The 17,153-nt window shown below is 46.6% G+C and overlaps 1 protein-coding gene across 4 annotated transcripts in view; it reads left to right on the top strand.

Moving 5' to 3' along the window:
* The window catches only part of LOC146809013 (sialic acid-binding Ig-like lectin 14), a 523,779-nt gene that overhangs the window by 191,399 nt on the left and 315,227 nt on the right, over positions 1-17,153 (top strand). For all 4 annotated transcript variants that reach the window (XM_085615806.1, XM_085615807.1, XM_085615805.1 and 1 more), the window contains exon 3: positions 3,038-3,400. In XM_085615806.1, the coding sequence (XP_085471932.1) occupies positions 3,038-3,400 (363 nt within the window). The remainder of the gene's footprint in view (positions 1-3,037; positions 3,401-17,153) is intronic.

Raw genomic sequence — 17,153 nt, 5'->3', positions numbered from 1 at the left:
CAGAAATGTTAAAAGCACAAAAACTCAACCACTTCTAAAAGATTGACTTACAAACGCATAATGCAAATACCATCTTTATAAAAACTGTTATTGCAGGGTGAGTTCAGGCATACTAAACTTCACCTCTCCATCCTAAGCCCTATGGGAAGACAGGCTGGAAATCATATTACACAGCCTTTCCATTCTATTCTAATGGGCATAATGGCCTTTCAGCAGTGAAAACGAAATGGAGATTATTTCACTGCCAGGACATGGTACCCACCTTGGTACATGTCCCACCTTTCACATGCACTGCACCCTGTCCAGGGGGTACCTTAGACGTATCAGAGAGGTGACTGATGTGCATGGAAAGGGAAGGGAAGAGTCTGGTAAGTGCGTGCACTTACCAAAACAACATGGTAGTTTAGGAAACTGCGCGCAGGCCCTGCAATGGCATGTCTGTGTTCCCCTTCCCAGGCTACTTGAGTGGGTGGCACGATAAGTGCTGCAGGCCCACCAGTAGCATTTGCATTACTAACCCTGGCACACATAGTGCACCTCACTACGGACTTTACTAGTAAAGCAAACATACCAGTAATGGGCAACCAATGACCGTTACACTTTACACAGGGAGCACTTGCACTTGAACACTGTTTAGCAGTGGCAAAGTGTCCAGAGTATCTAAGTTGGCAACGCATGTCAGAAAAAAGGTCTAGGGGAAAAGCAAAAAGTTTAGGGAACTTTAGCCAAAAAGGGCCAAGTCCCACACAAATGTATCCTTTAATGGTCGGATTCCGGATTTTACATTTTGTGATTCTGTTTTTTTGAAGGATGTGAACTGGATCGTTGAGTCTCAGGTCAAAGAGGAACTGATTACATCTCACAATTCTCTATCCCTCGATTGTTCCTCTTCTTGGAATGCTTCCAATTCATTTCCCACCATGCCAAAAGCCTGCCACTGACTGTGGTCATGTTGGTGTGTTGTTTGCCCATCTGCTGCACATGCTGTCCTGTCTACAGCCATCAGTATCAGGAACACATCACATGCTGCTAAATAGGAGTCAAATGCATTGTTTTGTATTTGAAGTAGAATATGCTATTGATTCTGGTAGCTCGCATAGTGATTTTTCACGTTTTCAATGCGCGAGGCCTTGGCTGTAGTGCACAGAGACCCTTCATTGCTGTACACAGGGAAAAAAATATCAGGGGGAACATTGCTTTCTACAAATGATAACCAATGATAACCTAACCCCTAATCATTTAGCCACAAAGAAACTCAAGTAGATTCATGGAACGGTTTCCTTATAAGCACAACATTAACACCAATATCCAATCATCACTGGACTAACCACAAATTTGTGTTCGCAGAGGATTGTGCTGCATAGCCTTCATTGCCTCATCAGGGGTAGTAATCGCTATAAAACTGCAATGACAATTGTGCAGTTTATGAGTATGCAAAGTGGTACTAGAGGACTACTGCACATTCCTCCAAATACCTTTGTGAATTGCCCCAGTGGGGCTGTATAATCCCTTTCAGTGTGCCCCTGATCCAGCCAGGTATTGAGTTTTATCACTCTTACCCAGAAATGAAATGAATGCTCTTCTTTGATTGATTGATTATTGATTGCCGAAAGCATGGTTGGTGGCTAGGAAGATGTATGTTATTCTGTTGTTTTATTTGTGAGCAGAAATTAACTGTGTAAGTGTTGGACATTTCATAATAAGTTCACAATGACTGCCTGGTACCAAACAAGATGTGTATTTGTAAAGTGGTAGTTCACCTATTGGCGAGGAATTTATTGTTTATCTACTCAATGGCACTCATGTCATTTACCTCAGAAGGATGAAAGGCTGAGTGGAAACAGCAGGATTTAAACTTTGGATCGTGAGGTCAAATACAGAATCCTGCAGTGAATTCATTAATCCACTGAAGCCATGAGACCTGACTCAAGGCTGTGGGTTTGATTTAGCATTGTTTGACTGAGAATATTAACAAATGTAAGTACATACCAAAATACTTGTGCTTGGCAGCTGTGCCCAAGGAGGGGCGAGTTTTAGTTTTCTGAGTAATGTGCTGCGTGAAGCTGCAACGTCTGGTACCCTTGACTGTTGCAGCAGTGCTGACATATATTGAGCTTCTCTTTGGTTTATCACTCCTCCAGGGGGAGGAGTCAGTTATGACACAACTGTTCTTTTCTTGAGCCTTCCTTCCATCAATGACCCTCTCATTGTAAGTGGGTATGTTTAGAAATGCATTTTCACTGTATTGTTGAACAGATATACTTCTTAAATGAGCGATGGTAAGGTGAGCTATAATGCTGTGAAGGTGGTGAGTGTTCTGTGTGTTCGGGGAGTCGGTGGTCCGAGAAAAAGCCTGTCATCTCATGTGATAATGTCTATATCATCTTACCTGTCTACTGGGATTGGATAAAGCAGACCCGTGTGTATTAGACCTACTTCATTGTTGATGCCCTGGTAAAGTTACCAGATGACTCCATCATAATAGGGAAACCTTGAACCTAGAAGCTTTAGTGCAATTTGTTTTATTGAAGTTCTTGATTTATCAAGAGATGGGAGAGTAGGTGACATGTATGTATGTATTTTTGTATGTATATGTGTATGTGTGTAGTATTTCTATAGCGTAAACCTAGCCAAACAGCAGAGGAGCACTGGACAGGGTCAAAGGCAAGCATAGAATCAGTGTGTAATAGAAGCAGGAGCTTGGTTGCTGATGGTCAATGCATCATGATGTAGTGTTCTTTAGAGAGGGGCATCTTCAACTCTTCACTGAGCTGGGGCATCCTTTGGGGAGGTTCTGATGGATGGAGCTATGTTGCTCCACATGTTTGTGGAGTGGCTGGTTGCATAGTTGTCAAATGTGATCTTTGCCACAAAAAATGGATCATGGTTTTGCTTTTAATGGGATACATAGATCTGTTAATTGAAAAGGTAGAACTGGCGAAGGTGCCGCCCATAACTTGGAACCACCTGGAATGTCTCACCTGCTACAATTTGCAGAGTGTGGCTGTAATTCACTTTTTTCTACTTTTTTTTGCAGCCTCCTTCTTCTCAGTCTCAGGAGCTGACGAATGGGCCATCATTGTACCACAGCAAATCACCGCCTTCAAACACTCCTGCCTCGTCATACCCTGCACCTTTGATTATCCTGAGAATGTAGATGAGGCGCAGGAAAATCTTATCTGGTACAGGGGGGAAGATGTTGCTCTTGGCAGCAGGAACCCAAATAAAGCATCAGGGACTTCTCTGGTTGGAAGCCACCGAAGCAAGAATTGCTCCCTCTTGATTAGAAATGTGACTGAGGCGGACGCTGGCAGAGCTAAGCAATGGCTGTTTCCAGCCGAATTTGATCATTCAAACAAATATTCATTCTTCAATCATAAAGTGACCATTAACTTGGAAAGTAAGTATTCTTTGGTGCTCCTACTGTGCATGGGATAAAATCTGTTTTGGTTCCCAATATAGGTTTTTTCTTTTTTGGACATGACACTGCTGATCAATTTAGTTTAATATGCTTTAGCACAATTCCGAATATTCCATACTGAAGATTAAACCACATCTTTCATCACAATATACCCAATAATGAAATTACACATTTTACTTCTGCTGTATAATGAAATTACTAATTTCACTTCTACTCTTTATAATGATATTGCACAATTCACTTCTACTTTAATCAGGATATTACACATTTCACTTCTACTCTAATAATGATTTTACACATTTAATTTCCACTCTCATAACAATATTGCACATTTCACTTCTACTTCAATAAGGATATTACACATTTCACTTCTACTCTAATAATGATACTACCAGCGGTGGCCGCCACAACATGAAAGGGGGAGGTGGGCGGCAGGGGAACGGGTGCAGCAGGAGGGGGGAATTTAGGGGAAATAATATTTTTTAAATATGTGCCTTTCACTGCCTCCAACGCCGAAGGCTGCCTCAGTGCTTCTCTCCCACAGGCTCTCCACCCAATCCAGACGCTGCTCTCTGCCGCTCAGACACTGCCTGGGAGCCTAGAGGTCTCCTTCCCTCGCCCCTTGACACAGGGGAAATAGCCACAGGGAGGTTCTCCTCCGCTACTGACAGGCAACCTGGGTGGACCCTGGTGGATGTATAGAGGCCTAGAGGTGGTGCCCCCCTGTGATCCCATTCCTCCCACTCTACTTTGCCCCCCACCCCCAAACGGTGCTTTCCAAGGAGTCCCAAACTTTGAAGGAGTAGGTATGCCCACGCTTACCCCTCCTTGCTGAGAGTTGCACGACGGTCTACGCTGAGGGTATGATCTGGCGCTTCCCCTGACTCTGCTTCTCTGCTGAGATCCTAGGGGTCCTATTATCATTGGGCCCTGACCAAGACCACTGAATGGCCCAGGAAGGGCTCTCTTGCACGCTTTCAGCACCCGCAGTACTGTTGCTGTGGTGGCCTGGGGGGGCTGTCTGCAACTATAAAATTGAGGGAAGGTCCACTCCCGCCTACTGCGCTCACTTTTAAACTGCTATGGAGGTCCACTGTAAGCACACTACTGGAACTAGTAGCCCCTTCACCCTGTGACTATTACCTGGCGGAGACCACGGGGTTGTGAGCAATGTTCCCACTAATTATTTTCCTCTGTGTGCGACAGAGTAAGGTCTCTGTGCGCTGCAGCCAAGGCTATGGGCGCCAACAACCTGACCACGCGTGAAGACCAAGGCTTTGAGTGGGATGAAAATACTCGGGGATCTTTCAAAGGGGCGTAACCAATGCAATTAAGGGTGTGGCTTTAAAGCAATTATGCTAAAAATATGTGCATCGCATAGTGTGCCACCCTACTGATATTTTGTTGCTTCTGTCATTGCATCCAGATATATAATACAAGTAACATGACACCTACAAGAAGCCAAGACTATTGTCTTTGTCAATGGTTGTTTTTTGCATCAAGTTGTATATAATATTGAAAATGCTTCCGCTCTTGTGGTTGGGGTTGTGGCTTAATGCTTGAGCTGTCAGTTTAGGAGATGGGTTTTTAGTTTCGGGTCAGCCTAACATCCTGTGATTCTGGGCAAATGAATTAATCTCCCCATGCATACAAAAAAATATATAATAATAAATCATGTAAAGCGCTTCAATACGTTTGGGTTGCGTTCGCACTATATAAAAACTTGCTGCATTTTTTTTCCAAGTGCGGGGTAAAAACCATAACAGATGGAGAAAGAATGAGGGAAATAGAGGGAAAGAGAAAGAGAGGGCAGAAAGGAAGAATGAAATATAGGAAATATGAAAAGAAGGAAGAAACTGCGACAAGAAGGAGAGGTCAATATAAAGATGGATACAAAGGTGAAAGGTTTGAGAGATGGAAGAATAAAGTTATATTTGCATGGGTGGGTGCACGTAAGAATGGATTGAAGGATGAATGTTTGGATAGATGGATTGAAACCTGGATGGAAGGGTGAAAGGATGGGTAATTGATAAAAGGTGGGTGAAATGATGGATGGATGGATGGAATGGTAAAGGAAGGATGGATGGATTAGATGAAAAGACAGACGGATGGGAGCATAAATAGACAGGTGAAATGGACGCTGGATGAAAGGCTTAAAGGGTGGAGAGATTAATAGATAGGAGGGATGAAAGGACCTCTTCTAGGGAGGACAGAGTGTTATTTCTGATATTTATAGGTTTCCCTGGTCATCACTGCGTGATTTTGCTCGCAAAAAGTGTTACTCATTGTCGTTGAAATGTCACTCAAATATACTAAAATTAGGAAAATGTCTCACACAGCAATCTGACACCTTGGCAGCTATGTACATGGACGTTGCATGTGAATTATGTGGGCATTTGTGAAAGTATTCCTGTTAATCACAGCGCCCGTCATGCGCTGCAATTAACAGGAATACTTTCACAAATTCCGCCGAAAATCAGCCCGCAGCTGCTCTCTATTGAGAAAAGATATGCATCAAGTCCAGAACCATGACGTGTGCTTTACACTCGTGCTTTTGGACTTGCTGCATTTGTAATGGATCCTGGCTGCCGGCTGATTGTGGGCCTTTCAGACACGAAGGCTGACAGTGCCCAGGGAAACAAACACCCAGCCTGGTTCCCACCGCACACATGCCCAGCCCGGGTTTATCAGCGAGCAGCGTCTGTACAGCGAGACTTGAGGTACATGTTGTAAAGAACAAAGTGAGGCTGTATGGTTGAGTAGTACGTTCTTTATTCTTAGCCAACACAGCTCCGAACGTGGAGCGCAAGATTGCAGCCGCTGCCCAGGATCACCAGCTGTCAACTGTCACTAACTGACAGCTGGTGAGGTCACAGCTGGTGGGAGACAACGATACGGTGTCCTCGCAGGGACACGCAATAGCATATGACACTACGGTGTCCACAAGATGTCAATACATGTACACAACACATCTTCCCCCCTTATGAACAGAGGGAGAAATGACTAAACAAGGCTTAACAAAATACCTAATCACAAATGTAATCGCTAAGTTTCGCAGGAGGTACTATCCTTCTACCACACCTGCTGGTACTAGATGGTAGTGACTCGTCGTACCTAGGGGTGGGTGGCAAAACCCTGACGACCCTACCTGAATCCGCGCTGGGGGTGTGTGTCACTGGGTTGGGTGCTTCATTATGTGTAGTGAGTGGGTCCTGTGTGGCTTCACTGTCGGAGGAGTCAGACAGGGAAATGTGGTGCTTGTTATCATCCAACTTACTGTGCACTTTGTTGGGGACCTCTGTGGTGGGCTTGCACACCGATAGGGCCGAGAAGTGATGCACCTTGCCATCACTTAAAAGAGCGGAGTTACAATACACCTTTTTAACAATAAGGGGTGGCGAGAACCTGTTCTGACCCTTCGCTACGTGACCACTTCTCTTCACCTTAACGGTTTCCCCTATTGAGAGTTCAACATCTTTGCAACCATGTTTGTGGTCGTACCTATTTTTGGTTTTGTTCTGTCCATGCTCAACCTTCCTTCTTACTTGGTCACTAGTCCAATCTACCCTCTTTGAGGCTAAAGCCCAACCCACATTATCCTTTGAGAGGGGCGTTCTGCCCCGCATGAGTACGAATGGGCTGTGGCCAGTGGAGTCACATGGCGTGATTCTGTAGGCCCATACTGTTTTTAGGATCTCATTTTTCCAGCACAGTCTGTTGTCATTGGACAACTGGATAATGCCTTTTAGTACTCTATTGAAGCGTTCCACAGCGCTGTTACCGGCTGGGTGGTACACCGATGTTGTTTTGTGCGTAATTTGGTTTCTAGATGTGTAGGCCTTGAATAGGTCTGACAAGAACTGCGGCCCATTGTCACTAGTTATCTGTTTTGGGAGCCCTACTCGCGTGAACACTGAATCTAGAAACTCTACCACTGTCTTGGAATCAGGTTTGACTGTGAATTTGAGTTCAGGCCATTTGGTAAAATGGTCTATAAGTACAATTATATACCATTGCTCTTCCTTTCCCTCTATGGGGCCCATGATATCTATCCCCACTCTTTCCCATGGCATGCTGATCACAAGACAGATGTCTTTGTCCTTTTCTTGCTCTGTGAGCCATTCATCCTTTGAGATTCCCTGTAGATTGTCATCTAGGCTGGCTATACAGTACTCTCCCACATCTGTTTCGTTTATTTGGTTTTCTTCTTTTATTGGTAATCTGCTTAAGTAGTCCGCAACAACGTTCTTCACTCCCGGTACGTATTCAATGTTATAATTGTAGTCAAAGAGGCGTACAGATAAACGCACTAGCCTAGGTGAAGCTGAATATAAACCTTTCGTCGTGCTCCTCCTTGGATTTACCCCTCAAAGAGGGTAGATTGGACTAGTGACCAAGTAAGAAGGAAGGTTGAGCATGGACAGAACACGTGTTCACAAAAACAAAACTTGAACTCTCATATTGTAAAGTACCAGGACTGACCGAAGGTGACCTTTGTGGCACAGAGCTTGTTGTTCTATCTCTGGAAGACGTTTCTTTGTAGGGTTTCCAGGGGAATGTCGGCAGAATGTTACCAGGACACCATGGCCTTGCTCCCAGGGCTTCATCCAACAGCCTAATGCATTCTGGGAGAAGTAGTGTTGGTCAGTGCTTGATTTGTAAAAAAAAAAAAAAAGAAGAGGACATTGCCCGAGTCCTATTCCTTGTCCGCCCCCAAAATAGTGCCACTGGGGCAGACCGCCCCTACTGCCCCCCCCCCTAGCTACGCCACTGGGCCTTTGTGAAAGGATTCCTGTTAATCCCAGCGCCTGTCATGCGCTGCAATTAACAGGAATATTTTCACAATGGTCCACAATCAGCACCCAGCTGCGCTGTATTTAGAAAAGAAATGAAGCAAAGTCCGAAAGCACGATGTGTAAAGCACACGTTGTGCTGTTGGACTTGATGCATGTCTTTTCTCAATAGACCGTGGCTGGGTGCTGATTGTGGGCATTTGTGAAGGTGATTGTGGGCATTTGTGAAAGTATTCCTGTTAATTGCAACGCATGACGGGCGCTGGGATTAACAGGAATCCTTTCACATAGGCCTCAGGCAACCAGTAAATTTCCGTTTTTCGCCGCTCACGTTTTAAACGCGGGTGACGGCGAGAATGTGTGCGCGCTTCACATGGGACACTGCGCGCTCGGTGCCTTAAAGGTGCGCGGGCGCTCAGCCGCGCAGGTTAGAGGGAACATAGGTTGTGAGTGGTGCTAAGGTGCCATGTGCCATCAACTAACTTTGCCGACTTCAACACCAGTGGGTGATGGATTGCCAGAGTACCTCTCCACCGGATTTTGGTGACTGTCATGTCTGGCCCTTGCCGGTCTCTGTTCCACTTGGCCCACTTGTCACCATTCCACGACATGCACGAGGGATGGAGACCAGAGAGCAGGGGTCGCGGAGCCCTCCCCCTAAAGGTGAGATGGATATGACTAAGGAGCAGGGACTCATACCCGCTGATCGATTGGACTCTAACATGTTGGCCATTAAGGACTTGAAAGAACCACTAGAGCATAAAATTTACACAGTGGTCGTGGACTAGGGTATTTTGCAGGCTGATCAGTGCAAACTAAGCGAACAACTTACCGAAGGTGATCTCTACCACCAACGATCTAAAGATGACCGATGTCTTGCGGTGGATGCAGACTCTGGAGGCCAGAGTGGAGGACTCTGAAGATAGAGCCTGCAGGAACAAAATTTGAGTGGTGGGCCTTCTGGAGAAAGTGAATGGTACGGACATGGTTACCTAACTAGAGAACTGGTATCGGACGCAGAAGGTTTGTCCTCCTCCTTTGCAGTGGAGGGGGCACATAGGGTGCCTGCCCACCCACCACCCCTGGGTGGCACCCCCATGCCAGTGGAGGCGCGACTGCTCCACTTTAGGGATCAAGACCACATTTTCCGCTGCACCAGGGAGTTGGGAGAACTGAAGGCTGGCAATAGCAAAGTAATGCTTTTCCCCGACTTCACCATGGCAGTCCAGAGACACAGAGCCTCCTTTCTGGCAGCTAAACGGAAACTACTTGACATGAATATCAAATATGCCATGTTTATCCCTACATACCTGCGTTTTAACACTAACTGAGGGACTACATTATTTTTGTAACTTGTTGAAGTGTGGGACTGGCTGCATATGGCATCAGAGGAGCGGGTGGGCCCAGGCCAGCCCTGCACGTGCTTTCAGAACAAACAAGGGAATAGAGGTGCGCCATCCTAAGAACAGGTGCGACTGGATTACCAGAGTGCAGTGGAGATGGCTGCCAAGCTCACGAACCTTACCCCAGAGTGTCCCACCTGAGAAGATGAGGCAACCTAAAGTGAGCAGGACACAGGCTCTCAGTCTGATTGCTTGAACACTGATCGGAGTGGCGATCTCCCATGATTACTCCACAAACAGCTGACATTGTCCATCGATGTTATGACCAGCAGAATGTTCTCCTTTTGGGAACAGAGGACCTTCTCTATGGTTTCTCCTCTGGTGCTGAGTGAATGGGGGAAAGCTCCTGCTGCTAGATAGATGAATGTGGGTGGCTGATTTCTACTTCTGCCTTGACTGGGTGTGGAAGTGCCTCACTGGGACTCTATTCCCCTCTTTTCTTTTTGGGAGTCCATGTCTTGCCTCCACTAACCCCCTGGAAGGTGTTGTAGGTGTGTTTCTCGCCTACGGTTTTGCATAGGTACGTAGTGTAGTATGGATGGAGGGATGTTGCCTTGCTGTCCTCGGTAGGGGGTGTTGTGTCTTTTTTCAGTTTATTGTTTTGTATGCATGGGAATCTGGGGTTGTTTGTCTGTGCCTCACTCCCGCTTGGCTCTGGGAACTGGGGTCTCTCCTCCTGCTGTGGTTTTTGTGTGGCTGTGAGCAGAGTGTACAGATATACTTTTTTGTAAACTCTTTTTTTTAACTTTGCTCAAAGGACCATTGTTTACATGAATCACTGGTGTTCATACATGTTGAGGTTTCAGTATTATAGCAATAATATGCAACAGAGGTAAGGATCCGTATAACAGGGCACACTTTTACAACAGGACACATTCTCCCAAAACATGTCAAAGCCTGGTGCATTCCTTCCATCTATCACTCCACCCCAGCTGAGCTGACACTCATCACTCTTCCCCCAGGGGTGCTCTGTGTCATTGCTGTGGTGCCCATATTTTCTCCCATTTTTTACCACGGCCCCTACTCCTATACACCGTCTCTTCAGCTGGCTGGCACCAATCAAGGTCCCTCTCCCACTCTCTCCATGGCGGTGGCAGGGGCACTCCCCACCCTGTGGCAATGTTTCTTTTAGTGATCCCAGCTGCAAGGGCCAACCATATTCCCACACAGAGTCCCATCTAATCATTAGAAGAATCCCTCTAGCATCCATTGGGACCATCACCTCTGTCATCTTGGACATACCGTCTGTTAAACTCTTCCAGAACCGGACAATTTCTTTACAATCCCATAGGATATGTAGGAATGTTCCCTCCTGCTCGCAACTCCTAACGCACATCGCTGTTGGTGCCCTACCCCATTTATATCAGTCTATACGGCATAGTAGGTATGATGTAGTATCTTGAGTTGTATTAGTCTAAATCTCGAGCGGATCGCAATCTCTCTTGGGCTCTGTATTGCCTCCTGCCAATCCTCATCGTCTTAATTTCCCAAGTCGTCAGCCCATGCCCCTCGCAGGGTCGTCAGGGGATCTGGCACTTTGTTTATCATTTTGCAGTATATCCTAGATGTCGCTTTGTCAGGGATGGGATCAAGTACTAACCTGTCCTCTAATGGGGAATGATCTGGGACAGGGGTACCGTGTTGGATGTATCTCCGTATTGCATGCATTAGTCTGAGGTAGTGGTACCTCTGCATCTGATTTAGATTGTATTCCTGTTGTAAGACTTCAAAGGCGAGGGGGCTGCACCCCTCCACACATCCCCAGGTACTCGATGCCTATCAGTTTCCACCCTCTAAAGCCTGTTAGGGAAGCCACTTCTTTCAGCGCATCTCCCACACATAGTGGGGTTCGACTAGTTAATTTTCCCTCCCAGAATAGAAGTATGTTGGCCTCCCTTCAGCATTCTATCACAACCCCAGTGTGCGCAGGCCACTCTGGACGCTTCTTCCGGGAGTACAAGAGCGGTTCACAGCTTCTTCCCGGCATGGTGGCTCTATCTGCTCTGTAGGCCGGCTCGTTGGTATCTGTGTATAACCAGTCATTTAAGACCAGAAACTGCGAGGCCCATTAGTATAACTTGATATCCGGAACTGCCAGACCTCCATCATACACTCCCTTTTGTAGTTTATGTACCGCTATTCTGGGAGAGCCACCCTGCCACAGCATTGATCTGACTTCTTGGGCCACCTGCTTGAAAACTGCTGGAGGGACCAGGTATGGGGTGTTCTGGAGAACATACAAAAGGTGCAGCAGAGCCATCATTTTGTAGAGTACCGCCCTGCCTATGAGACAGTGGTAGGGTTCTCCAGTGACGTACGTCGGCGCTGAGTCGGTCTATCTGGGGTTCAAGGTTTTCCCTTTTGGTTCCGCGTGACATAGATGCCTAGGTACTTGAAACCCTCCTTCACCACGGGGGCCGCCCACCTCGTTGGAACCCTAAGCTGAAGGCCCGATAGTGGGAAGATCACCGACTTGGACCAGTTGATGGTATAGCCTGAGTAGCTTCCAAACAGCTCAAAGATGTGGAGTACTCTTACCATTGAATGATACGGTCTCCCAAGATACAAAACGATGTCGTCTGCGTGGAGTGAAATCGCTCTTCCCATCCTCACGGCGCCTCTATACCCCAAATCATCGTGTGAGGGTGTATAGCAACGGGGACTGGGAGTAACCCTGTCTAGTTCCTCTCCGCAGTTGAAAGGGTCGGCATAATGCCCCATTGACCTGCACTCGGGCCAGAGGTGTCATATACAGGAACCTGACCCAATTACAAAAATTAGGACCAAACCCCATCTTATGAAGCACCATAACAGATAGGACCATTCTATACTATCAAATGCCATTGATGCGTCCAGCGCCATCAATGCCGTCTGCTGCGCCGCGGGGGTCTCCAGTCATATGGAGCACCCCATAGAGCCTCCGCGGGATTCAAATTTTTGGATATCGAAAAGGCATTAAATCATTTATATTGGGGCTTCTTACACACTATTATGCTCCAACTTGGACTAGATTGGCGCTTTGTGGATTGGAACTTTCTACTTTATGTGAGTCCAGTAGCACAGATCCGCTGGGACAATATGATCTTGACGCAGTGCAGTGTGGGGTGGGGTACTAGACAAGTGTGACGTTACTCTTCCTATTCTTCACCTTGCAGTAGAACCATTTGCTTGTAGGCCTCACACCAGCGTTCCATATACTGATATCCAACATTGTGGGATTTTTGACCACATCTCACATTACGCAGATGACATAGTGCTCTGTTTGCACAATCTGCGCACGGATCCTCTGAAAGTAGTTCTAGTCCTTGCAGAATTTGGCGATGTATCGGGCCTGCTCATGAACTGGCTCAAGACCAGCCTATTTCCAATCCACGAGGACAGAGTTGAACCTCCCAGGCTGGGGGGAATGTAATGGAAACTGTTGGTGGTGAGATACCTGGGAATCAGAGTTTAACGCATGTTACCAGAACTCTTGGATGGTAATAGAGGGCTGGTTGTGACGGCCTTTCGGTCGAGCATCAGGTTCTGGAAGACCCTACCCCTCTTTGTGACAGGACACAATGGCCAAAATGATGGATGTGCATTGCCTCCTCTACAATTTTGTGGTCCTTCCGCTAGTGATACAATGCACCACATTTAAGGAGCTGGACTCCATCCTACTTGATCAAATCTGGACCAAGGGTAGGAGGTGGGTGGCAATGGCCAAGCTGCAGCAAGCATCCTCTGATGGTGTGCTGAAGGCACTGGATTTCAATTCCTATTACCTAGCAGTGCAGCTGCAATGGTGCATGATCTGGTTTACAGGTAGCGTGACTCCCGGGATGTTACGACTGCCAGACGCCCTTGACGTGTCACAATTGTGGTCCCTTTTACTCCAAGTATGGAGAGCCTGCTGTGTGAGGAGATATCATCTTTTGGTAATCAACACTTTTTGGCAGAGGGTGCTTTGATGGTCTTTGTTATGATCTCTGTATTTTCTTGACCTCCCACTGTAGGCCCCTGTCATGCAGATAGGAGTTGAGGAGAGGCACCTCTAGGACGGGGAGGCTGCGGGATTCAACACGATTGGCGCACTTTATGTGCACGGTGTATTGCAACCATTTGAAGATCTATGTGCCACCTTTGTCCTTACGGCCGGGCAGATTCTCCTATATGGAACCCAGACAGCGATGATGCATAGAATATGGGGGGAGTGGTGACAGAGATGCAGTTACTATGTGTCTGTCAATTTTTTTGCACTGATGCATGCCGACTGGATTCAGGACTCTATGGTGCTCTGTGTGGAGACCTGTAATCTCCACTCTCAACACCAAGTGACCACTGGGAAACCAATCTGGGCTGCCCCCTGTCTGACTGAGACTGGGCATAGATGTGGGAGACTGCCCCCAAGATCTCTGGAAATGCCAAACTTAGACTCATACACATTTATGTTTTGCATCGGGCTCTGACACCTTCAGGTAATGTATGCGCTATATAAAATCGCATTAAATAAAATAAAATACAATTTTTAAAAATCGGGCATACCTAACACCCCTGAGAAGCGTAGCATCTATTTACCACCGCCATCGCCAGACTGCCCGCGATGCCAGGGAACCCTTGAACTTTGAGATCTGCCCAACGTTCGATCCACTGACTTACTATGGAAGGGGGGGACACAAACCGCAGAAGAGGGTACGGGTAAGTGTGAGGACGGTGGAGTTTGCAGTTTGTGTTTTGATTGAGTGAGCGATTGTTTGATGTCCTAATGCAAGACCCTGCTTGGTGACCCTAGCTCCTGCTGTACAAGAGTGAGGGTGCTCCCTTAGTATGTTTACTAAACAGCATGCTATCTTGTTTGCAGATACTCGCTGGATTTATTTTGCCTTGTAAATATGGTTTACAAGGTTTGCCAAGGACGATGTCCTACTATTACATTTGTTTTGTCATTGTTTAAATGGATGATGAGGAAAATGACAATAAAATTGTTTAAAAAAAATGTGGGGCAAAGATGATTTTAGTAAAAAAAAATATTGTTTATCTCAGAATGACTGCAGATTCATTGATCCTGATTTGTCTTACTCTGTTGGCAGTAATTAATTGATGAGGCCTGAAACACCTTTCCTGCGATAGTGCACTAGCCGCACCTTGCTGGGAAAGTGGTAGAGAGTAGTTGAAGAGACACGATCTACTGTTAAATACCCTGTAATTTTGGAAAGGGGAACAAACAGGAAACACAGATGGTTTCCCAATAACCAGACTAAATTTAGCACATTGGCAATATTTTCAGGAAGTGATTTGATGAGTATCTGTTCCCAACTAGCCTATTTCTGCTTGCAACAGGAGGGGAACTTGGCTTACAGCCATCCAAGGTTGGATTTCAAGAAAGTGTCTTCCTTTCAATAGGACAGCCACTGGGTAGAAATTAAGATCTCTACAAATTGATACTGTAAATTTCCTGGCGTTGTTTAGCAACTGGAAGTCCTGCGATAGTAGACTGGTTCAGCTGCTTATTTTAGGACCGCATTAGGCGTTATCAAGTCTCACTGGCTAGTGTATATTTGCCATGACCTCAGAATACTACTGGATTGCAGAAGAACAGAAGACAGCATCTTTCTTTTTCTACCTGGGTAAGTACTGACATCTTATGTCCTGCTTCCGCCTGTAGATGAGTACTTGGGGTGTGGGTCTCCAGTGTCAGACCAGCTGGCATCAATGAGCTTTAGAGACATAAAAGGCAAAGGAATGGCATCTTGTAAGAAGAACCAATAGACAAAGATAGGTCTGTGACCTATGCTAATTGTAGCCTGGTGCCCTAGTATTGTTCTGTAGATGTCTAGTAGCTTAAGGAGTGACAAGTAGAAAAGTATGCCTCATTTGAAGAAATTGGGAGTCTTAGCAAGTGCAGAAAGCTGGGGTACCATGGCCTGTCTGCCATGGGCCTGTAGCTGAACCCTCACGCCAGAGGCCTAAGAACTTTGAAAGCATTTTAGAGTACCAGCCTAGGACTCAGTAGGGGGAAAGTGTTAACTTTATGCATTTCTTGTGGTTACTCTTAATGATTTACCCAGACAAATAATGACATTTACACCACCATTTTTCCTAAGGGTCTTTATAACATGTTGTTCAAAAACACATATTTCCTGACCCCTTTGTCTAATTTTTGTCTTTTTGGCCCTCTTTAATCATTTACATTTTCCTCGTTTGGCTAAATTGTTATGGGAATTTAAGATAAAAGGAGCTGACCTGTTATCTGCCACGCTGAAGCAAGCGCGCGGCGCACGCACACAGCGGGCGTGCAGCTGGCGTGCCTAATGCAAGCCCCTCTGTGCCCATCCGCATCCGACCAGGGCCAGGGGTCAGAAACCCTGGTCCTCACACCCCGTAACCCGCGGAAGAACTCCTGGCCTTAGCTTGTGGATCTGTCCCCCTAAACAACAATGTAGCGGATATCCTCAGAGCGGAAGGCTTACTGAGGACAACAACTATAGTAGGAAGCGCAGGTATCACAACTCACCTCCCTAGACATGCCAGGCCTGCTAGCTCACATGAACTACGGGTGGCGGTTCTGAATACCCGCTTCCTGCAGAATCACAACCTAGAGGTCTTCTTGCTCCTCCAGGATGACTCCTTGGACATCCTGGGGGTTACGGAAACATGGCTTGAAGACTCCTCAACCCCGGACATAGTAGCATCTTTGCCCCTGGACTGCGCGGCTCTATGGCACAACAGAGCGGGAAATACTAGAGGTGGGGGGGTAGCAATCCTCTACAATTGACAACTGATGATAGAAACGCTAGTGGCCGAAAACATCGAGGGTGTAGACATTCTGGGAGTAAAGATTCTTTCCAAAGCATCTTGCCTAACCCTATTGGTGGTTTATCGCCCCCCTCGGACACCTCCCAAATTCATTGAGCGCTTCACTGAGTTAGTCAGTGACCTCCGCTCCTGGTATCAGTGCATCCTGGTGATAGAGGACTTTAACTTTCACTTGGATCAAGTACCTAGAGACAGTTATGCCGAACAACTGGAAGAGGCACTGACTACCTTGGATCTTATTCAACTTGTGAACATGCCCACCCATGACAAGGGTCACACCATTGACCTGGTCTGGATCACCCACCTCTCAGCAAGTGTGACAGATATCAGTCCGTGCGCCTGGTCTGATCACTTTCTGATCAGGTGCCTGTTTCCGATCACAGGCCAAGCAGCCCCTTCTCCCCCAGAGTGGAAAGTGCTGCGCGGGTGAAAGAAAATAAAAGATTGCGACCTGGTAGGGAGCCTGCGTAACTCAGCCCCAATATGGCCAGTACAGGGAAACCTTGACCAGGAAAGCGATTCCCTCTCACTCAGGCTGAAAAAAGCCATCGATAAGGTTGCCCCCGCTCGTAGGGAAAGAATGAGGAACAAAGGCAAAGGGGCCCCCTGGTTCAATGAGGATTTAAGAGGAAAGAAACAAACACTACGCCAATTCCAGAGAGCATGGCGTAAAGCATACGGTCCAGGTGCTCTCTTTGAATACAAAGCCATGTTTGCAACCTACAAAAAAGTCATTATAAC

Source organism: Triturus cristatus, chromosome 7 (assembly GCF_964204655.1).
Source record: "Triturus cristatus chromosome 7, aTriCri1.1, whole genome shotgun sequence".
Taxonomy (NCBI): domain Eukaryota; kingdom Metazoa; phylum Chordata; class Amphibia; order Caudata; family Salamandridae; genus Triturus; species Triturus cristatus.
Note: the sequence above shows the minus strand (reverse complement) of the source record. Positions and strands in the feature narration are given on the sequence as shown.